At 43.2% G+C, this 24,062-nt stretch overlaps 1 protein-coding gene across 1 annotated transcript; it reads right to left on the minus strand.

The window, feature by feature from the left end:
- Positions 1-12,038: 12,038 nt before the first annotated feature.
- On the minus strand, positions 12,039-15,918 carry NCBP2L (nuclear cap binding protein subunit 2 like). The gene is given in 4 exon segments (XM_033132540.1): positions 12,039-12,137; positions 12,139-12,339; positions 12,341-12,501; positions 15,900-15,918. Coding segments are annotated over 4 exon segments (480 nt in total).
- Positions 15,919-24,062: the final 8,144 nt, after the last annotated feature.

Consider the following 24,062-nt stretch of genomic DNA (forward strand, 5'->3'; position numbering starts at 1 on the left):
GTCTCTATGGGAGAATCCTTCCTTGCCTCTCCCAGCTTCTGGGGGCTCCTGTCCTTTGGTTTGTGACAGTGCAATTCCAATCTCTGCCCCTGTCTTCATATGGCTGTCTTCCCTCTCTGTCTGTGACCAAAGTTCCCTTTTCATGTGAGGATACCAGTCATATTGGATTCAGGGCCCACCTTATTCCAATATCTGACCTCATCTGGACTAACTGCATCTGCAAAGACTCCATTCTCAAATAAGGTTTTATTCTGATATTCCAGGGGCTAGGAATCCAACATGTCTCTTGCAGGGACACAACTCAACCCGTAACACAGCCTTTCAAATATTTGAAGAAAACCATCAAATCCCTTATAGCCTTCCCTTATCCTGGTTGAACCTTTCCTGTTCCTTCAACCATTCCTGAGGTTTGGCTTTATTTTTTCCAAACCACTGGCATTTTTTGACCAATCCAACTTAGCTCACTAATTGAAATGTTGTTTAGGCGTGTTTTGAACATGCAGAATAGACCTGCACTATCTCTTCCCTGGTTCCACATACTCTGTTTCTATCACTATAGACTAAGTTTCAATTAGTACATTTTCTCTAGCTGCCCTCATCTCAGGCCAAGTTAGGAATCCCTTTTCTGTTCTTTTGTTTTACCTCTATCATTGCACTTACCACACTATGTAACGATCGTTTGTGTGGAAAAGAATTAAGGTTTTTTTTTTTTTTAATTTATTTTTAATTTATTGGGGTGACAATTGTTAGTAAAATTACATAGATTTCAGGTGTGCAATTTTGTATCACATCATCCATAAATCACACTGTGTGTTCACCACCCAGAGTCAGCTCCCCTTCCATCACCATACATTTGATCCCCCTCATTCTCATCCCCCACCCCCCAACCCCTTTACCTTCTGGTAACCACCAAATTACGTTCCCCAGATTAATTTTCAAGCCCGTGGCCATCCTATGGTCACCAATTGCCCTCCAATCCCCTCACCCTCCCCCCACCCCCCACCCCTCCCGCCCATCTAGCAACCCTTAGTTTTTCCTCATTGTCTCCCAAACTGTTTCTGATTAGTTCATTCACTTATTCTTTTCTTTAGAATCCACAAATAAGTGAGATCATATGGTACTTATCTTTCTCTGTCTGACTTATTTCACTTAACATAATGTTCTCTAGATCCATCCATGTTGTTGCAAATGGTACGATTTCTTTCTTCTTTATGGCTGCATAATACTCCATTGTATAAATGTACCACAGTTTCTTAATCCAGTCATCTACCGATGGGCATTTTGGTTGTTTCCATATCTTAGCTATTGTGTATAGTGCTGCAATAAACATAGGAGTGCATAAAGATTTTTGAATTGAAGTTTTGGATTTCTCCGGATAGATACCTAGGAGTGGAATTACTGGATCACAGGTAGTTCCATTTTCAGATTTTTGAGATACCTCCATACTGTTTTCCATAGCGGCTGCACCAGTCTGCAATCCCACCAACAGTGCACAAGCGTTCCCTTTTCTCCACATCCGCGCCAGCACTTGTTGTTTGTTGATTTATTGATGATAGCCATTCTGACTGGGGTGAGGTGGTATCTCATTGTGGTTTTTATTTGCATTTCTCTGATGGTTAGTGAGGTTGAGCATTTCTTCGTATGTCTGTTTACCATCTGTATGTCCTTTTTAGAAAAATGTCTCTTCAAGTCCTCTGCCCATTTTTTAATTGGATCGTTTGTTTTTTTGGAGTGAGTTTTCCATAGATTAATGATATTAATCCCTTATCAGATATATCATTGGCAAATATCTTTTCCCATTCAGTAGGATCCCTTCTTGTTTTATTGATGGTTTCCTTTGCTGTGAAAAAACTTTTTAGTTTGATATAATCCCACATGTTTATTTTTTCTCTTAGTTCCCTCGAGCGAGGGTATATATCAGTAAAAATCTTACTCCGGGTAATGTCTGAGAAGTTTCTTCCTATATTTTCTTCTAGGTATTTTATGGTTTCAGATCTTACATTTAAGTCTTTAAGCCATTTTGAATTTATTTTTGTATATGGTGTAAGGAGGTGGTCCAACTTCATTTTTTTGCATGTGTCTGTCCAGGTTTCCCAGCACCACTTATTGAATAGACTGTCATTACTCCATCGTACATTCTTGCTTCCATTGTCGTAGATTAAATGGCCATATAGGCGTGGATTTATTTCTGGACTCTCTATTCTGTTCCATTGATCTATGTGTCTGTTTTTATGCCAGTACCATGCTGTTTTGATTACTGTAGCCTTGTAGTATAATTTGAAGTCAGGTATTGTTATACCTCCCACTTTGTTCTTATTTCTCAAGATTGCCTTTGCTATTCGGGGTCTTTTATGGTCCCATATAAATTTTAGGATTATATGTTCTATTTCTGTGAAAAACGACGTTGGCAGTTTGATAGGAATTGCATTGAATATGTATATTGCCTTAGGCAGTATGGACATTTTAACTATATTAATTCTTCCTATCCATGAACATGATATGTGTTTCCATCTATTTATATCTTCCTTCATTCCTTTCTTCAGTGTCTTATAATTTTCTGAGTATAGATCTTTTACTTCTTTGGTTAAATTTATTCCCAGGTATTTTATAGTCTTTGGAGCGATTGTAAATGGGATTGTTTTTTTAATTTCTCCTTCTGATGTTTTATTATTGGTATATACAAATGCAACTGATTTCTGAATATTCATTTTGTATCCTGCCACTTTACTAAATTCATCTATCAGCTCTAATAGATTCTTGGTGGAGTCTTTAGGGTTCTCTATATATAGTATCATATCATCTGCATACAATGATAACTTTACTTCCTCCTTACCAATCTGGATGCCTTTTATTTCTTTTTCTTGTCTGACTGCTGTGGCAAGAACTTCCAGAACTATGTTGAATAGAAGCGGAGATAGCGGGCATCCTTGCCTTGTTCCTGATCTTAGGGGGAATGGTTTTAGCTTTTCCCCATTGAGTATGATGTTAGCTGTGGGTTTGTCATATATGGCCTTTATTATGTTGAGATAAGATCCCTCTATTCCCACTTTCTTAAGGGTTTTTATCATAAATGGCTGTTGGATTTTATCAAATGCTTTTTCTGCATCTATTGATATGATCATGTGATTTTTATTTTTCATTTTGTTAATGTGGTGTATCACATTAATAGATTTGCGGATGTTGAACCACCCCTGCATACCAGGGATGAATCCCACTTGATCGTGGTGAATGATCTTTTTAATGTATTGCTGAATTCTGTTCGCTAATATTTTGTTGAGGATTTTTGCATCTATGTTCATTAAAGATATCGGCCTGTAGTTTTCTTTTTTTGTGGTGTCTTTGTCTGATTTTGGGATCAGGGTGATAGTGGCTTCGTAAAAAGTGTTTGGGAGTCTTCCCTCCTTCTGGATTTTTTGGAAGAGCTTGAGGAGAATTGGTGATAATTCTTTTTTGAACGCTTTGTAAAATTCACCTGTAAAGCCATCTGGTCCAGGGCTTTTGTTTGTTGGGAGACTTGTTTGTTGATTCAATTTCCGTGGTGGTAATCAGTCTATTCAGGTTTTCTGTTTCTTCTTGAGTTAGCCTTGGAAGGTTGTACGCCTCTAGAAAATTGTCCATTTCTTCCAAATTGTCAAATTTGTTGGCATATAGTTGCTCATAGTAACTTCTTAAAACTCTTTGTATTTCTGCAGTGTCCGTTGTCACTTCTCCTCTTTCATTTCTGATTTTATTAATTTGGGTCCTCTCTCTCTTTTTTTTAATGAGTCTGGCTAAAGGTTTGTCTATTTTGTTTATCTTCTCTAAGAACCAACTCTTGGATTCATTGATCTTTTGTATTGTTTTTCTGGTTTCTATTTCATTTATTTCTGCTCTGATCTTTATTATCTCCTTCCTTGTGTTCCCTTTGGGCTTATTTTGCTGTTCTTTTTCCACATCCCTTAAATGTGAAGATAAACTGTTGATTAGTGATGTTTCTTGTTTCTTTAGGTAGGCCTGCAAAGCTATGAATTTCCCTCTTAGGACTGCTTTCGCGGCATCCCATAGATTTTGGGTCGTCGTGTTTTCATTTTCGTTTTTCTCGAGATATCTTTTGATTTCTTCCTTGATCTCCTGCTTGACCCATTCATTATTTAGTAATAAGTTATTCAGCCTCCATGAATTGGTGTGTCTTCCAGTTTTTTTCCTGTAGTTCATTTCTAATTTCATAGCATTGTGATCAGAGAAGACAATTGGTATGATTTCAATTTTCTTAAATTTATCAAGACTTGTTTTGTGGCCTAACATATGATCTATCTTGGAAAATGTTCCATGTGCCCTTGAGAAAAAGGTGTATTTTGCAGCATTGGGGTGAAATGTTCTGAAAATATCGATTAAATCCAAGAGGTCCAATGTATCATGTTAAGGCTGATTTTCTGTCTGGAAGACCTGTCCCTTGTGGTCAGAGGTGTGTTGAAGTCCCCGACTATAATAGTGTTACTGTTGATCTCTGCCTTTATGTGAGTCAGTACCTGTTTTATATATTTAGGTGCTCCTATGTTGGGTGCATAGATGTTTACTAGGGTTATGTCCTCTTGTTGGATCGATCCCTTTATTATTATATAGTGCCCATCTTTATCTTTTAATATGTTCTTCATTTTAAAGTCTATTTTGTCAGATATAAGTATTGCAACTCCAGCTTTGTTCTCATTTCCACTTGCATGAAATATCTTACTCCAACCCTTCACTTTCAGCCTGTGTGTGTCTTTTGTTCTGAGGTGAGTCTCTTGTATACAGCATATACAAGGGTCTTGCTGTCTTATCCAGTCAGCCACCCTATGTCTCTTGATTGGAGCATTTAATCCATTTACATTTAAAGTGATTATTGATAGGTACATAGATATTGCCATTTTTAAATTTGTAGTTAGGTTGTTTTGATCTTTCTTCTATTTACAGAAGTCCTTTTAGTATTTCTTGCAATGCTGGCTTGGTGGTGATAAATTCCTTTAGCTTATTTTTTTCTGGAAAGCTCTTTATCTCTCCATCAACTTTAAATGATAGCCTTGCTGGATAAAGCAATCTAGGTTGTAGGCCTTTGTTTTCCATCACTTTAAGTATCTCCTGCCACTCCCTCCTGGCCTTCAATGTTTCTGTAGAAAAATCATTTGATAGTCTTGTGGGAGTTCCCTTGTATGTAACCCTCCGTCTTTCTCTTGCTGCTTTTAGGATTCTCTCTTTGTCTTTAAGCTTTGCCATTTTAACTATAATGTGTCTTGGTGTGGACCTGTTTGGGTTAATCCTAGTTGGAACTCTCTGCACTTCCTGGACTTGTATGTTGGTTTCCTTCATCAGGTTGGGGAAGTTTTCAGACATTATTACTTCAAATATGTTCTCAATCCCTTGCTTGCTCTCTTCACCTTCTGGTATTCCTATGATGTACATGTTGTTGGGCTTGATGTTATCCCAGAGGTCTCTTTGGCCATCCTCATTGTTTTTTATTCTTTTTTCTTTCTGTTGTTCCGTTTGGGTGATCTCTGCTACCTTGTCTTCTAAGTCGCTGATTCGATCCTCTGCTTCATCTAGCCTGCTGGTAATTCCTTCAAGTGAGTTCTTAATTTCGGTAATTGTGTTCTTTAGTTCCAACTGGTTTTTCGTTATGATTTCTACATCCTTCTTTATGTTTTCTCTAAGCTCGTTTGTTATGATTTCTACATCCTTCTTTATGTCTTCTCTAAGCTCCTTAAACATTCTTATCACCAGTGTTCTGAACTCTGTCTCTGAGAGGTTGGTTACGTCTGCTTCATTTGGTTCCAGTTGTGGAGGCTTCTTCTGTTCTTTTATTTGGGACGTGTATCTTTGTTTCCCCATTCTGGCTGACTGTGTTTATTTTGATATACTAGGTAGATCCCCTAGAGTTCTTAGTTCTTGCTAGGTTATCTTATGTAGTATGTGTCCTTTATATTTGACTCGCACCACGTCGTCCTCCTCTGTGTGTGCTCCAAAGGTGAGTCTTGCGTTGTGTACACTGTCCCGTTCAAGAAGATCTTTAATTGCTTCCCGCTAGTGAGCAGGTGGGGTCAACTCCTGGGCTGACCCGCCGTGAGACTTGGCTCTGCCCCCCGCAGGGCACTCTGCTGCGTGAGGTTTGACCACCCCAATGTGATTTGGCCTCTATGGGCTCCAGAGCCTGCAGAGAACCCCCTCTAGGTGTGTGACCTGCAGGTCAAACCCGGCTGCACTCCGATTTGCTCTGGAGTTGGCCCCCGGATATGCCGAGTCCCGTGCCACCCAAGCTGGGCCCCGGCAGGGAAGTCCCAGAACAAGGCAAATTACCAAGCACAGCAGCAACGACAACAGCAAAGAAAAAAAAAAATCAAGTACATTCACATGCAAAAAAAAAAAAAAAAAAAACAACCGATAACCCCCGCTCAACACAGGCAAAGATATCAAAGATACAAGACAAAGCAAAACAAAACCAAGCAAAGCAAAACAAAGCAAAACAAAAAGCAGCGACCGTCTCGGCCTGAGCCCACCAAGCAATGACCAGGTTGTCCTCTGCTGTACCAAAGAGCCCCCTGCTTATTGCGCAGGCAGAGCCGGTCACCTGGTGCCCAGAGAGACTTTGGGACTGCAGACTTAAATGCGTGGGCCTGAGGGGTCTGGATGATAGTCTCCACAAAGTCAGTGCAGCTTCTGCCCTTGTCCGCACGTATGCACATCGAGAGTAGCACCAGCAGCCCTTTGTCCAGAGCTCCAGAGTCCTAGGGCACTCCTTCAGTGTGTGTGTATGGGTGCTGGCGGGAGATTTCTGATCTGCTGACCGTGCCTCACAAGCTGGGCCCCGGCAGGGCAGTTTCAGAACAAAGCAAATCACCAAGCACAACAGCAACAACAACAACAAAGAAAAATATCAAATACGTTCACATACAAAACCACCTGATAACCCCCACTCGACAGAGGCAAAGATATCAAAGATATAAAGACAAAGCAAAACAAAACAAAACAAAGCAATACAAAAAGCAGCGACAGTCTCAGCCTAAGCCCACCAAGCAATGTCCAGGTTGTTCTCTGCTGTACCAAAGAGCCCCCTGCTTATTGCGCAGGCAGAGCTGGTCACCTGGTGCCCAGAGAGACTTTGGGACTGCAGACTTAAATGCGTGGGCCTGAGGGGTCTGGATGATAGTTTTTACAATGTCAGTGCAGTTTCTGCCCTTGCCTGCACATATGCACACTGAGAGTGGCACCACCAGATACGTGACCAGTACTCTTGAGTCTTAAGGCACCTCTTCAGTGTGTGTGTGTGAGTGCGGGCGGGAGATTTCTGATCTGCTGAAAGCCCAGAGCTGGGCCTGCCTCACTGCTGATCTCCGGGTGTGTCTCTGCAGCTGCACCCACCCCACCCTAGGCAAGCCAGGAAGGGTGGGGGCTGGGGATGGAGGGGTCTTCACTCTCCCAGCCCAGCCGCGTGTCGCCCTCTTTCCGCAGGCCAGAAAAGGTGGTGGCTGGGGGTGGAGGCGTCTCTTCTCTCCTAGCGCAGCCAAAATCACGCACACTACCCAGTCTGCCTGGGTCAGGGCTGCCCGTCAGGCTTCCCAAAGCGTGAGCCTTAGATACCACTCCTCGGTTCAGGGGCCGGTTTAAGTCTCTGGGAGGGCGGAGTAGGATTGGAAGAGCAGGGCGGGGGAGTGGCCCAGGTATGGAGGCTTTGTTCTTTGTCTGCGCTAGGGCCCTCCCGGCGGGAGAAATCAGCCGTGGGATGCAGGGAAAGAGCCCGCCTTCCGGTCTCTGCGCTCTCCGCTCCGCCTTGGGCTCCCGTGCGTGCCTGGCACAGCGGGGCTCCACCGCGGTTTCCAGTCCCAGTCTCTGGAAGGGCGGGGTAGGATTGGAAGAGCAGGGCGGGGGGGGGGCCCAGGTATGGAGACTGCGCCCCCCGTCCGCCGCAGGGCGCGCCGCCTTCCCGGCGGGAGAAATCAGCCGTGGGACGCAGGGAAAGAGCCCACCCCCGGTCTCTGCGCTCTCCGCTCCGCCCTGGGATCCCGTGCGTGCTCGGCACAGCGGTTTTCGGTTTTCGCCCCCGTCAGCTGAGGCTCCGTTGGGGGCTGGGCTCTCCCGCCGCTGCCGGCCGGGCGCTCTCACACCGCTCCTCTTTTTCCTTCCCTTGCTCACCCAATTAGCGTACCTTCAAGTATTTCTTAGCTTCAAGTAATCCACGAATCTCCCCGCTATTCTGTGTGGTGAGCGAAAATTTCTTTGATGGGTTATAGGTCCCGTTTGCAACAAGATCCGGAGGAGAACTCAGAAAGTGCGTCCTGCTGCCGCCATTCCTATGACGTCACTAAGAATTAAGGGTTTTACAAGTCAACTCAGTGAGCCAGCTGTGTGTTACGGCCATAAAATAGCTGATTCATCAAACATTAATTGGATTCTTATGATGTGCCAGACACTGTACATGATGGGACAGATAAAATTTTGAGTAAAGTATAGTCCCTGCCCTCAGGAAGCTCATAGTCTAATGAGGGATACAGGTATATATACAGGCAAGAAAAATATGGTGGGACAAGTGCTGTGATAGAGGCAAGTTCAGGATGTTTTGAAAGCACAGGAGAGGGACATCTAACCCAAGCCAGGATAGGGAATGTTAAGGGAAGCCTTCCTTGAGGAGATGATGCCTGGGGTGAGTCTGACAGAATGACAACTAGCCAGCCAGTCAAAGGGAGAATGGGGAGGGGAGGTGGACATCAAAGCAGGGCCTGCAGCATGAGCAAAGAAATAGAAGCATTTGGAGAAATGCAAGGCTGCAAGCAGCTTGGTATTGCTGAAACATTAGGGCTGTGAGTGAGATGTGAAGCTGGGAAATGAAGCTGGCAAGTTTGAGGAGATCTGTATGGTCCTGACATAGCTTGAACTCTTGTAAGCAATGTGTTGTTAAATGATCATACTTGCACTTTAAAAAGCTAGTTCTGGTGGCTGTGTGGAGAATTGGATAGGGTCAAAACTGGAGGCAGAGAAGCCAGCTATGAGTTAGTTACAGCTACGAGGTATGTCATGAGTTGAGAAATATTTGAGAAGTAAAATCGTCAAGATTGGGTCAGTGTTTAGCTATGAGGGAAGTAAGAGGCAAAAATGACTTGCAGGTTTCTGGTGTGGTGGTGACGGGGGGGGGGATGCCATCATCTGAGACAGGGAATATAAGAACAAGTCTGGGGAGGAGATAATGAGTTTGTTTTTGGATGTGTTAAATTTGAAGTACCTGTGGGATTTTTTAGGTTTGGGATAAAGTTTCTGGCCTGGAAAAATAGATTTGGGTGTCATCAGAGCAAAGGTAAAAATGGAGACAATGAGAATGGATGAAACCCTGTGGAAGAATTTGAAAAGTGGGAAGAACCAAGGACTCAGAATGGAATCCTGGTCAACCACACATCGATAGAGGAGGAGGATCACATGAAGGGCAGAGTAAAAATAGTCATAGAGGTGCAAAGGGAGCCAGGAAAGCGTGGTTCCGTGGAATCCAAAAAAGAAAGAAAAGAGCAGCACTATTAAACGGCACTGCAAGGTCAGTAAACTAAGGGTTCTAGGAAAGACCTTGTTTAATGCTTTGCTAAAATCTCAAGAAATCCAAAATTGTACTCCCATTTCCTTGTTTTCCCTACAGATCAGCCTCATCAAAGAAAGAGTGGCTGAGAGATACTCCAAGGTACTCCTCCAGAAACATCCTGTGATAAAAGTATGTTTAACCCCACGATTTTAAATCTCTTTTTTCTATTTTAGGGAAGTTACAAAGGGGAGATGCTGAAAAATTAGCAAACTCCACTGCTGTATGTAGAGTAAGCTAAATTGGCCAGAATCACAAGTCAGATGCTCTTCTTTCTCCCAAAGAGTAAAGAGTAAAGATAAGTATGACTGGGTTACATTAGATATAGAGCCTGAGTGATCGTGAATGTCAAGGCAGAAAGGAGAACACACTTGAGAAACACTTGGTTTGGGGATAGAGAGCTCAGATGTGAGGTAGTCAGTGGGATAATTTCCTGAGAAAAAGGAAACTCATAGAGAAATTTGGACCTAGTGGCCTGACTGAAGATAAGGGAAAGAGAAAAGTGATTAAGGGCACCAACTTTGATGTACACTCCCTTGATTTGACCCCCAGCTGTGCCACTTACTAGTTGGTGACCTTTCCTATCCTATCCTCAGTTTCCTCACCTAGGTAATGGGCACAGAATTGTTGTTAAGAATAAATGAGATTGTGTTTTAAAGCCTCTAGCAAAGTGCCCAGCACATAATAGTCACTGCATAAAAATTGACATTCCCTTTCCTCCCCTTGTCAGGAAAGAATCTTACTGAGCAGAGAGGATGACCTCAGATCACAGGATGAAAGAGTCAGGAGTAAAAAGATGATATTATCTAACTTTCCAGATGAAAAATCATGACCCGGGGGATATATGCTTGGGTTCACAAAGGAGCAATTTAAATCCTTTATCCAAGGATGAAATTAAGAAAAAGTATTATATTTGGTATCAGAGTGCTTTCAGCTGATGTTAACAAACTGGCTTACGCAATGAAATACTGTATTATCTCACGCAATAGGACATCCAGGCATACTGTGTGCTGCAAAGTTAGTTGATTCAGCCATGGGATAATTTCGTGAAAGACACAGTTGACACAGTTTCTTCAGACTCTTTTTTGACGATCTAAAGTGTCCAATTCATCCTAGGGCTGGTTTCTCCTGTGGCTCTAAGAGACAGCTTGTAGCAATCACTATATATATATATATATATATATATATATATATATATATACACACATATCTATAGATATGTGTATATATATATATACATACACACACACATATATATACATACACACACACACCTACATATACGTGTGTATATATATATATATACACACACACACTTAGTGACATCCAGTAGAAGGAGAGAAACAACCTCTCCTTCAAGGATAAACTAAAAATACTTCATTTCAGTCTTGCTGCGTCCTCATTGGCCATTGTACACCCTGAACTTATTATTAACTACCATCACGGGATTGTCAACCTTTGATTGGCTTAAGCCATGATTCCTAAACCATCACTAGCAAGAGGGAGAGAATTACTATAACTGATTTACACTAATGACAGTGTAAATCTGGGCTCTGCCATCTGGGCCCCAGAAGGAGGATGGTCATGGCATGGAGAAGAGCCCCCAGGGAATCAGCAATGGAAATGTACTGTGAAGAACACACTTTAGTGATGTTAAGCCACTGAGACTTCTTGGGGTGTTTGTTACCACAGCATAACCTAACCTATGTCATATACCAATAGAAAAAGTAAAGTGTTGTAAACTATATTGAGAGGATGGAGAGACATGCACGTAAGGGTACAAGTGAGCTAAATCCTTATTTATGAAAACAGGAAATCAATAGATGATGTTTAAAATGAAAATAAATACTACAAGCATCATGTTATTTAGAAATATGGAGGAAACTACCAGGAAAGAAAGAAACAAACAAATGAACAGAAAACTGCTAAAAAGAAAAAAAATGAAACGTTATTGCCCAGGGAATAAGTCTAGGGTAGGAAGAGCTGCAACAGGAGGAGTTTTGCTTTCATTATAAACTCTTCTGATTTTTTTTTAATGTTCTTAGATAATGTGCTTGTATTCCTTTGATAATTTTTTAAATTTTCCATTTATCTGACTTTATGCAAGCTCTAAACATTGATAATTTGGGGGTCCTGGGAACAAGGTCATAAAGCCCAACTGAAGTATTTCTGAAAGTGAAATCATGTTTTGGTTGACTCAGATCCTACATACCTAATTTATTCCTGAAGAAAACTTCACTTTTGACCACCTGATTGTCAAACTGGTAATCTGACAGCCACCTTCAAAATTAAGAGAAGAATAAAAGAATATTTGTGTTGATGCCATTTAATAACTTTGCAGAGAGGAAAAATACATCAAAAGGGTTTCTGCTCAGCACATAAAGTAAATAAACTTGTTATGAGATGGGCTATTTGCTCACCTGGAGTTGTTCTTTCAAAGGCTTTTTGAGGGGCTAGTGCAGCAGGTTTTTCACTGGCAGGTTCCTGTCTTATGACAGGCCTGAGCTTGTTGTCCAGAACCTCCTCTACCAGCATCAAAGTTCTCACCAGACTCCTCTCTTACCCGGCCGACCCCCAGGCTGGCCACGGTCATACTGTCTGCCCTCTCTAAAGCTTAGATCCCAATCTGTGCAGATGATACGATCATCTAAGAAGGTCCCATTTAGGAACCACATGGCATTTTCAGCATGAGCTCTGTTATAGTATTCCACAAAACAGAAACCACATGCCTTTTTCTTTATTTTATCCAAGCCCATAAAAACATTCCTGACATTCACCACATCTACTAAAGAGCTCAAATATTTGCTCTTCGGTTGTATAAAAGGAAAGATTCCCCACATAGAGCATGCAGCTTTCCTTCAGTAAATTTTCAGGCTCTTCATTATCACCACTGAACTTGTGGTCCTGGTACTCGCTCAGCTTCAGGTAGGAACCTGCACAAAATCTTCAGGTTGTCGGATGTGGTGCTCAGCAGGCGCCGTGAGGGCAGCAGGTTGTGATCCAGCTTGGCAGCAGTGACACCAGTAAAACCCTAAATTAAATTTTAAAAAACAATAAAGTTATGAAGGCAGAAGCAGAAACACAAACCTGTGGATATTTAAGAAGTTTGTGCCCAGATGCATAGACACCTCAGCTCTTGACCAGGAGGAGCATGTCAAGGCAAACCCAAAATGGAAAGTTCCAGGTCCCAGGAACATGGTCATAAAATGTTTGCAACTTTTCCTGAAAGGGAAGTTATGCTGTCTTTGGTGGACTCAGATCTTCCATACCTAATCTATTACCAAAGAATACATTTAATAACAATGTGCTCTTGGAAAATATGGCATAAAACAGTACAATTTTCATGGAGAATGAGCATTGCTATCATTCCTGGTCAAGGACTAGACGTCAGGTAAGTCACATCTATAGGCATGGTCAAGTAGAAATCCAGTTGTGACATACTTTCATAATTTAAAATTTAAAATAATACATTCGTGATTCAAGTCTGTCATATGGGAATGAATATATTGTTAGGTTAGACAGAGAATCTATATATACTATCAAAGTATACAAGCAGCTCTATAAAAATGAAAACTCTCTGGCATCATAAATTTGACCTAAATTAAGATTAGATTTTATTAGCAATAACTCCACTTGTCATCTTAGACTTTAGAAGGACTTTTATTTAATTATTTGGACATTCCAAGTCCATTTTAAAAAAAATCTTCCTAGGGAATTTAAATGAATGCCCTTCCCCCCCTTACTAAACTTTCCTACTGGGGTCAGAGGCATTAAAATGACCCCATTAGCTATACTTTTCAAAAATAGGCATTAGTTCCCCCCACCTCTCCTATTTTGTAATTATACCCAAATTTTAGTGTGAAAGAAAAACCTGCACAACACGATGAAATGAAGATTCTTGCAGCCCACACTTAAGAGATTCTGACTCAGTAGATCTAGAGCAAGACCCAGGAACGGACATTAAATGTTTAACCTGCACCCCTCCGTGATCCAGATGCAAGTTGTCCAAGGACCACACTTGAAGAAACTCTGATGAAGAAATGCCTTCATTTAACAAACATTTAATGAGCACTCTTTATTTGTCACTAAGCTAGGTGCTATGAGTAATACATCAATGAAAAAAACACAGTGAAAGTACAATTTTCAGAAATCATTGTATTCCCAGCACCTAGCATGAACAATGATTTGTGCACACCGTAGACATGTAATAAATATCTGTTGAATGAACGAACACACAAGTTCAGAATTGGGTGATTAAGCCAGACAACTAAATAAGAAACATAATACACTGTGATCAATACTACTTTAGCGATATACATGGAGGAAAGGGAGAAGGGGACTAACATTTTCTTGGGATCTACTTCATGATAGACACCATGTGCACTTTCTACTACATCACCTATGAGGAGAAGCAATTATTCAGCTTGGGGACATCAGAGAAGGCTTCCAAAGGAGAGGCTGCATGCACTGATTATCAAAGGATCAGGAGGGTGAGGGTGTGTGTGTGTGTGTGTGTGTGCGTGTGATGGGGGAGGATGTAGAAATTTAGGGAATGAACCAGACAGAGAAAACACGTGCAGGGGCAGAATATAGTCAAAGAAAACTAAAAGCATAGAAAACTGAAATGGAAGCCTAAATAAAACCAGGTGTGAACGACAGTGCTATACAATTCAAAGCAATGAAAATGGGGACCCCTGCCTATTTAGATGTCATTTGAAGAGCAGTGGGAAGCCCACTGTCCACAAAGCATCTTTCTGACAGCTTGTCGATGAGTTCTGAAAGTCTGCCACTGGAAACCCATTACTTTGAGTCATTGACAAATTGCCCCATTAAAAAATAAATATCTTTCCCAGATTTCATTTCTCTTTTTTTTTTTTTTTTTTTTTGAATCTGGTTACTAGATTGGCAGATCAGGGAATGTGATAGCTATAGTCGTTTTCATTTCACCCAGGCGTTGTACAAAGTTTCCTATAATTTCATTGTAGACGAGATGGCAAAATATAGGCTGTGTGCTTCAGCTGTTTGTTGAGATGAGTCTGTAACTAGTTGAACAAACAAATGGTTTGGTGTCAGACTAGAAGGGAAATTCTAGCAGTGAGCCAAAGGCTCTATTCTTGGCTGTGCCTTGTTCGGCTCATTTATAATTTTGGCTTACTACAAACAAGAGCTTCTGAAAAAGTCAGAGCAGTCCAAAGCCAGAATAGGCTGCCTACAATAGAGCAATGAGCGTTAGGCACTATGGGGTTCAAACCAACGTTGAGGTACCCCTTGCCCGGTAGTGAAACAGTGGAGAGGCCCCTTTTAACCAGGGTAGTGTTAGGAATCAAGCATGAATTTTGAAGTCAAAAGACCTCAGTTCAAATCTCAGTTTCACCACTTAAAATGTGACCCTGGGCAAAGCACTTAACCATACTGATTTCAGTGCCCTCATCTGTAAACCACCGATCAAAATACCTACCTTGCAGCATATGCTATGACAGTGTCATATGGAAAAACATCTAGCACAGTGCTGAACACACTGTAGGTGTTCAATATACAGGAGGTATTAGACAAATTATTTCAATTCTGTAATTTGGTGACTCAGAATAAGACATATAAATACATATGAAATATGCCAATAACACTAAGGCAAGAGAGCCTTTAACCAATCTGGAGGGTAAAAGGGATCAAATACGAAGTGACAGAAGGACACTAAACTTTGGGTTTGTAAGCACACAATAAGATACACAGATGTCAAATGAGAGTCTAAGATGACTCCCATGTTTCAGGCCTAGACAACTGTGTAGACAGAGGTCTGAGTCACTAAAATGGAGATAGTGGGGTGTATAAAGGAGGAGTGGCAGATAAGAGTCAGGCAGATGAATTTGTGACATACTGAGTTTGTTTTTGAAGTACCTGTGAAATACACCGTGTCCCATATGTTTCGTTGCAATTGAGTATTCAGGTTTGAAACTCACAAGAGAGGTCTGGGGCTACAGATATAGATTAGGGAGTCAACAGCACAAGATAAAATCATGGGGATAGATGAGATGATCTAGGGAAAAGGTATAAAAGGAGAAAAATCCTGGGAATGACCAGCATTTAAGGGGTGGCAGAGGAAGAGTCCACAAAGGAGCACAAGAAGGAGTAAGTAACCAGAGAGGAAGGAGGAGAACCAGGAGAGGAGCAGCACCACCAAAGCCAAAGAGTAGGCGCTCTCAAGAGAGGCATGAGGACAGAAGTGGAGTGAGAGCGATCAATTATGTTAAATGCAGCAGACAAAGGCCCAGTAAAATAAAGACTAAAAACTGATAGTTGGATTTGGCAATCAAGATGTCATTGGCTTCCTTACCAAGAGCAGTAACAGTCATGTTCTGGGGTCAGAAAAGCCAGACTGGGGGGTAGAGGTGGGCCTGAGTTTTGAATGGCGGGGGTGAGGAAATGGTGACAGCGAGTGTAGACTACTCTATTGAAGAGCTTCTGTGATAATGGAAGGGAAAAAATAAGGTGAGAACCAATTGGGAACAGAGTTGAAGGAGAGTTTTGTTTCTTTTTTTAATGGGAGAAATTTGAGCATACTAAACGCTAATGGGAAGCAGCCAGTAGAAAGGGTAAGAGTGGTTGAAGATACAGATGAGAGAGGGGATAACTGATAAAGAAAGATCCCCAAGGAGGTGGGAGACAGTGGGTTCCAAAGCATAAGCAGATGTAGTACCCTTGAATGGGGGAAGCTATGTCTACTCCAGCAAGATAAAAAGAAAGGAGGTTAGGACGTGTAGGGACACAGCTCTGTGGTAGGGTGGGGTGAGGGCAGGAAAATGAAAGTTATCACCTGATGGCTTGGGTTTGCATACTGGAATAAGACGTGAGGTCATCTTCTGAGAATACAGTGGATCATAAGAATAGGTTGGTGAAGTGGAGTGGAGGTGAAAATGATTCAAAAGATGAGGGATCATTTACCCATGTAGATGGGTGTCACGCGGGGCGGCCTGCAGGCTCTCTGCTCCCGCTCCCCACATAAGAACGCAGGACATGGTGAGGCGAAAAAGGAACACCCATGGAGCCATAGGTAGGGGAGCCATACCACTATATTCTTGCTGGCGGCTGGGTTGGACACACAGGAAGCAGGAGCCACACTGTCTGCAACCTGCTGTCCGCTTCTCTGCAATCTGCAACCCACAATCCGCCCTGCTAACTGCAATCCACACTTGCCAGCCACCATCTTCTTGCTAGCCCCTATTTGCTGCTAGCGTAGCCACAGCAGTTATGTTAGTGGCCAATGGCTCACTGGTTACAGCTGACGGCCAACTAGCCACAGCTGATGGCCATTTGATCACAGTCGATGGCCATTTACTACCTGAGCCAGCACCTTTCTATGTGAGGCCGAGAGCCTGGAAACTGCTCTCTGGGGCTCTGTCCCCACACTCCACGCCTACAGGCTCTCACCTCACAATCTATGCAACAAGCGTTTTCCGCGAGGGGCCCTGTGTGAGGAGCCTTGAGGTGAATGCTATTTCCTGGACACAGCCAGGCTCTCTGGGCACAGCCAGGGTTTCTTAGGGCACCACCAGTTCTTCTGGGCACAGCCAGACTTCCTGGGCTTCTTAGGGTACCACCAGTCTCCCCGGGCACAGCCAGGGCCTCTCAGGGCACTGCCACTCTCTCTGGGCACAGCCAGTCTTCCTGGGCACAGCCAGGGCTCTCAGGGCACTGCCACTCTCTCTGGGCACAGCCAGTCTTCCTGGGCACAGCCAGTCTTTCTCACATATTCTCCATGGCGGCTGGTCGAGACACAAAAGCAAACATCCGCCAATTCCACTACACAATGGTATGTTCCCAAGCAAACAGTCAAGCGGTCCATTAAATTAGGGATGGAGCCCATTCCCCATAGTCCATAGTCATTCGCCAGGGCTGTCCTGGGGGTGAGGGACGGCCTTGACCTCACCCTCATCTCCCAAGGAGGACTCAGCAAGTGTTTCCTCCTGGGACTACAAGTCCTGCATCCAGGCTGCCTCAGCAAGCACTTCCCAGCCCACAGGGCAGCAACGACCTTCGCTTTCTCGGGCCTCTGCTGGTTGGGGAACCGTCCACGTCTTCCCACCCCTCCACGGGGGTCCAGCTCTTCAGCAGCTGCTCCTCCTGGTCTTCCTGAGACTGAGGGTTCACAGGCACAAACTGCTCCACTGCCCTTCGGAGAGCTTTGGCCGGCACCGTACCCTGCTCGTGCGCCATTTGTTGTGCGGGGTGGCCTGCAGGGTCTCTGCTCCCGCTCCCCACATAAGAACGCAGGACATGGTGAGGCGAAAAAGGAACACCCACAGAGCCATAGGTAGGGTAGTCAGTCATACCACTATAGTCTCGCTGGCAGCTGGGTTGGAGACACAGGAAGCAGGAGCCACACTGTCTGCAACCCGCCATCCACTTCTCTGCAATCTGCAACCCACAATCCGCCCTGCTAACTGCAATCCACGCTTGCCAGCCACCATCTTCTTGCTAGTCCCCATTTTTCTGCTAGCGTAGCCACAACAGTTATGTTAGTGGCCATTGGCTCACTGGTTACAGCTGACGGCCAACTAGCCACAGCTGATGGCCATCCAATCACAGTTGATGGCCATTTACTACCTGAGCCAGCACCTTTCTATGTGAGGCTGAGAGCCTGGAAACTGCACTCCCGGTTCTGTCCCCACAGTGGGTCATTTACAAGGACATTAAAGTCACTCAGGATGGTGGCCAGAGTTGGGGAAACTACAAGTGAGTTGCTGAGGTCCTCAATAAGAGAGAGTAGATAACAGTAGGGAGGAATGGAAGAGGGTAGCTGTCACGTGGGGCGGCCTGTGGGGGGTCTGTGCTCCTGCTCCCCACATAAGAACGCAGGATGTGGTGAGGCCAAAAAGGAACACTCACGGAGCCATAGGTAGGGGAGTCATACCACGATAGTCTCACTGGAGGCTGGATTCACACAACGTGCGATCTGCTATCCGCTTTTCTGCCAACCGACCCACTCTCCTCGACTCCCCTCAACTCTCCTCGACTGGACTCCCCAGCGCAGCTGCGGCAGCTATATTAGTGGCCAACGGCTCAATGGTTACAGCTGACGGCCAACTAGCCACAGCTGATGGCTATCTACTACCCGAGCCAGCACCTTTCCACGTGAGGCCGAGAGCCTGGAAACTGCACTCCCGGCTCTGTCCCCACACTAAACATACTCAATTCCTAATCAGTCCTCGGTGGTTTTTGACTCTTATCTAGATGCACTACAGTTTGTAAATGTTCACTTTAAAATAAGGTCCCTAGAAATGGACATACTGCTCATGTGTGGTTTGACTAGCGCTGAGTCCATTAGGACAGTCCTTTCCTGTGATCTTCTAATGCAATTTTATGATCAGGTTGGCTTAAAAAAGAGTGTCACGTCTTCACATTTATTGAGCATCTACTTTAGGTCAGATACTTAACATCTACTAAGAAACCTCTCCAAAGTTTCAGTGGTAGAGGTCCCTAGTTCTCTCTTACCCTATGGGGCCAGGAGGTGGTATAGCTACTGTGGGGACAGAGCCAGGAGTGCAGTTTCCAGGCTCTTGGCCTCACGTGGAAAGCTGCTGGCTCAGGTAGTAAATGGCCATCAACTGTGATTGAATGGCCATCAGCTGTGGCTAGTTGGCCTTCAGCTGTAACCAGTGAGCCACTGGCCACTAATATAACTGCTGTGGCTACGCTAGCAGAAAATGGGGGCTAGCAAGAAGATGGTGGCTGAGCTAGCAAGAGTGGATTGCAGTTAGCACGGCAGATTACAGCTAGCAAGTGAGGTGGGTTGGCAGAGAGAAGTGAGTGGACGGTAGGTTGTGGATCGTGTGGCTCCTGCTTCCTGTGTCTCCAACCCAGCGCCAGGGAGAATATAGTGGTATGACTCCCCTATCTATGGCTCCATGGGTGTTCCTTTTTGGCCTCACCATATCCTGCGTTCTTATGCAGGGAGCGGGACTAGAGACCCCAGAAGAGACCCCGCCTGTAACCCTGCATGACAAATGGCGCAGCGAGCAGGGTCTCCTGCGTGACATTTAGTGTAGCAAAGAGATGGTTAAAGGAGGGTATGACAGCCATCGTGAAACATTTGAAGGGTTATTTCTGCTCCATATGGTGAAAGTTAGAATAATGGATAGAAGTTACAGAGAAGATTGCAAGTGTTTTTCAGCAGTTTTTCATTTGTCCGATGATGAAATGTGAATTTATCTAGTGTATAGAAGTGGAGGCTGGATGAACACATAGCTGTGAAAGGAGTTAGAAAGGCCACAGTTTGAGACAGAGAAGATGGAAAAGCAATCAAGCCATTGTGGGCCACAGATCATCAAGTAGATTTGTAGACACTGTGAGAGACTATTTCCTACTTTAAAAAGTAGAGCTTGGCTAGAATAGAAGTCCCTCCCTGACTCTTGCTATTGGGGAAGAATGAGTCAGAGAATCTAAAAATAGAAGAAGAACTTGAAGAATGGCTCAAAATGATCACAATCAAAATCCTAAGGGGAGAGAGGAAAGAAGGTGGCAAGATAAAGCAAATAACCTTCCAGGAAACAAATTTTATTGGCCTTCTGGAATTGGTGGGAGGACTCTGCAAAGAACCTTTTCAATGGCTGCCTTAAACTAATGCTTGGTATTATTTCAACTATACAGAAGAAATGAGGATCTGGACTTTTTAAAAAGCCAGGTTATTTCCTGCTCCAGATGAAGTCAGTAGCTCTGAGAAAGGAAATTAGAAAGAGTTGGGACAGCAGTGTTACATGCCTTACCTTCCTAATACTGTTCCTAGAGGTAGCGAGAGAGAGCTGAGAACAGCTGCTGAGGCCTAAAACCCCATGGCCAGAGATCTAGCTTGTGCTGAGAGAAACAAATGCCTGATTGAGGCTGCTTAGGGCTCAGAGTGGTAGAAGATGCTCATACATCTTTAACACCTGTATTTAAAAGATCAGTTAAGCATAAGCTGAAATAGACAGGCAGATCCACAGCAAAGACAATGGCCTGGGGACAGCCTCCAGGAGAAATGAGAATAATAGGTGAGTATTTAGTGTAGAAGCTGATCCCGATTCAGCAAAGTATTAACAGGTATTACAAGGTATTAACGATGCTTAAATGTTTTGTCTGTTTATCATTTGCACTATATGGATGGCCTTACTATTCAAAGCGTTGCCCAAGAACCAACAGGAGTAACATCACCTGGGAGCTTGTTAGGAATGCAGAATCTCAGGCCCCTCCCAGACCTGCTGAATGATAATCTGCATTTTAACAAGCATCTGGTGATTTGTGTACACAGTACAGTTGAGAAGCACTGCTGTACCTGGTTTCTTAGTTGAACTTTTGCCTAGCAAAACTCTCTCCCTTCCTCCTTCCTTTTTTCCTCTCCCTCCACCTCTCTTGATTTCTCTGATCTTTGTTTCCTTTGTGAGATAACAAACAACTCTAATTATGGCTGACAGCCTTAAAAGTAGTGCTCATGATATACCCAGATAAGGAAAAGGGTGGCTGGGTACAGATGGTAAAGCATGGGCTTGGAGAGTGTGAAACCACTGACTTGGTTTCCAGTTGTGCTGTCTGAGCAACCTTCATCAAGCTCATTGACTTTCTGAGCCTCAGTCTCCTCATGTGATCATAAAATAAAGATCATTCCAATATTTACCTCAGAGTGCTGAAATGAGAAGCAGGTATGCCAACGACCTGACACAGTGCCGGACACACAGTAAGTGCTCAGCATATAGTGTTATTATTATTGAAAGCCATCAGTTTTGAAGTGAAGTTAGAATAATAACAAACTAGTGCTATGACTCTACAGCCTTCCAAAGTCCACAAAGTCCCTGTGAGGGCATCCATGAAAGCCCCTTCTACCTCATCCAATTTAGCCTCCTTGATTCCAGGGCCAGCCAGCAATCATGCTAAAGCATTTCTTATTCCATTGGCCCATCTTCCTGTTTTTGCTGAATTAGTAAGATTTCTACCTTTTTATTGCAAATGGTGCACAGTTCTAGTACATTAAAGCTAAAAAATAATCTTTTGTGGGCTGACCTGGAAACGTAACAACCATTTATAACATATTTTTCTCCTATGGAAAAATGCATGTCACCTTCCAAACAATTGACTTCAGAATGAACTTTGAATCTCAGCCTGCATACAAGTTGGAGGCTGCCTGTATGTCAACATATTGGAGACAAAGGGCTAGATAAACCAAGTCCAGAATTCCAGAGGTGACAGAAAGGTAAATAAGAATGCTCCAAGGAGTGTAAAGTAGGTCAAATAGTTCATTCTAAGTACACAGTATCAAGATTTAGAAAGCTAATACAGGAAGGGAGATATATCTCAGGAACGGTATTAAAAAAAGAGCAACAACAACACAAAACATTTTTCTACTATATTAGATAAGGGGCCCCTAATCATCTTAAGATCTACAAACAATATCAAGGCCTTACAAGCTATCTCTGCAAGATGGTTACCTTCTTCCTTCCCTGCTCTCTACACTTTGCCTGGATTCTCAGCTCAGATAGGAAGACAGAAAGCAGTATACCCGCCCCCCAATTCTCCTCACCCCCACACGCTGACAGCCAGCCCTCAGGCTCGGTCAGCTTCGCTCTGCCCATAACCCCCTTCTTTCCAGAAGAGGTCAAGGCTTCAGGAAGGTACAACCTAGTTTTTCCTTACAAAAAGGAAGAGGACTCCTGTATTGGATAAAATGAGATGACTGGTGAAAACAGGCTCCCCAGGATGGAGAGGGGTGGAAAGCTGGTAACAAAGGACCATGGGAAAGCAAAGGACTTTTATACCTTCTCACTGAAGTCTTTAGCGAGAAGATGGGTTATATCCAGGGGAATTCTGGATTAAGAGGGCAGCAAGCTAGCAATGTCTAATACCCACCATTTACAAATGCCCATTAAAATATCCATGAAGCTCTGCAAAAACACTGAAAAGCTGCACTAGCTATGGAAATGGGGTGGGGTGGGGGGAAGCGACTGCCAACTGGTAGTGGGGAAGGAGTTTCTGCTGGCTTTTGAGAGAAGATGGGGTAGGATGAAGGAGCATACTTGCAGCCTATGTACACTCTACTCTCTGATCCAGACAATGAAAGTTGGGAGAAAGATGTGGAAAGTTTTTGATTCACTTCTACTAGCTATCTTCATCATAGCAACACCAGGGTTGTACTAATCAGAAAACCAGAGACTATCCGTTTACTACAAAGAAAATACTTTCTGAGGCAACCAGGGTTCTGCTCCACCTCTTTTAATGTCAGCTCCCCTATTTTCTATATGTTTTGGAGACTATAACTTGAGTATACCACCTGGTCAGCGATGGTGGTAGTGACGGTTGGGCCAACAGTTGTTATTATATGATGAAAACATCCAAACATAAGCATGCTTGGAAACATCATACCTGAAATAATGTAACAGGACAAACTGCAGAGTCAGACAACCCAGAAGATCAGAGACAGAAGATTCCATCTCAGTGCAGTAGAACCTAAAACATAATAAAACCACCACCAACAACACTATCAGCTGCCCCATGTACTGTGCACTTATTATGCGTCAGGCACTATCTTACATACCTTACACGCATTATCTCATGTATTCCTCATAGCAAACACAAGTTGTCATTCAAGTTTGTTTGAAAGGATCAGGTAATAATAATGGTATTTATCATTTGTTGAGCTCTTACTATGTGTTAAGCCACTAAGTGTTTTATATCCACTATCTCATTTAGGTGAATCCCTACTAGGCACTAGAAAATAGGCTCAGCCTTCCCAATTCATCCTTCAAGGCTCAGTTCAGGTATCACATCTTCCAGGAAGCCTTTCTTGACCCTTCCAATCTGGGTTAGGTACACCCAATCTGCATTACTTCCATCACCACCCTGTATTTCCTTCTATCGCAACTTTTATCTCCTCTCTCTCTCTCTCTCTCTCTCTCTCTCTCTCTCTCTCTCTCTCTCTCTCTCTCTCTCTCTCTCTCTACCAGACTATGAGCTCCAGAAGAAAACAATGCAGATGTTACGATGCAATAATATATGACCTCCATGAAACAGTTCTATAAAGAGAAAGGTTGAGATAAAAGTTGCTCTTAGATGGCAGAATTGTGGGTGAATTTTCAGGCTTCTTCATACCATCCTGCACTAGCAATTTTCTGAAATAATTTTATATTACTTTTATAATAAAAATCTTTAACTTATTTAAGCAAAACATACTAATTTTTGGTCAAATGATAAAACGACAAAGTCCCTCTCCTTTACTCCTTCCCCCCACACCTAATCTCACCCCTGCCTTAGAAGTAAACACTGTCAACAATTTAGATGAAGTCCTTTCACAGGGAATATAATTCATTTAAACAAGGGAAAAAAATATGGCAGCTCTGAGTAGAGTATACCCCAGTTATAATAGGAGGATGGAAAACCAAACTGTAGTAAAATAAATCAGTATTTAAAGAAGATGTTTTTTTTTTGAAAAAAAAAAAAAAAACACCACTAGAGATTCTTGAGTGTCAGGACCTTA

This window comes from Rhinolophus ferrumequinum, chromosome X (genome assembly GCF_004115265.2).
Source record: "Rhinolophus ferrumequinum isolate MPI-CBG mRhiFer1 chromosome X, mRhiFer1_v1.p, whole genome shotgun sequence".
Taxonomy (NCBI): Eukaryota; Metazoa; Chordata; class Mammalia; order Chiroptera; family Rhinolophidae; genus Rhinolophus; species Rhinolophus ferrumequinum.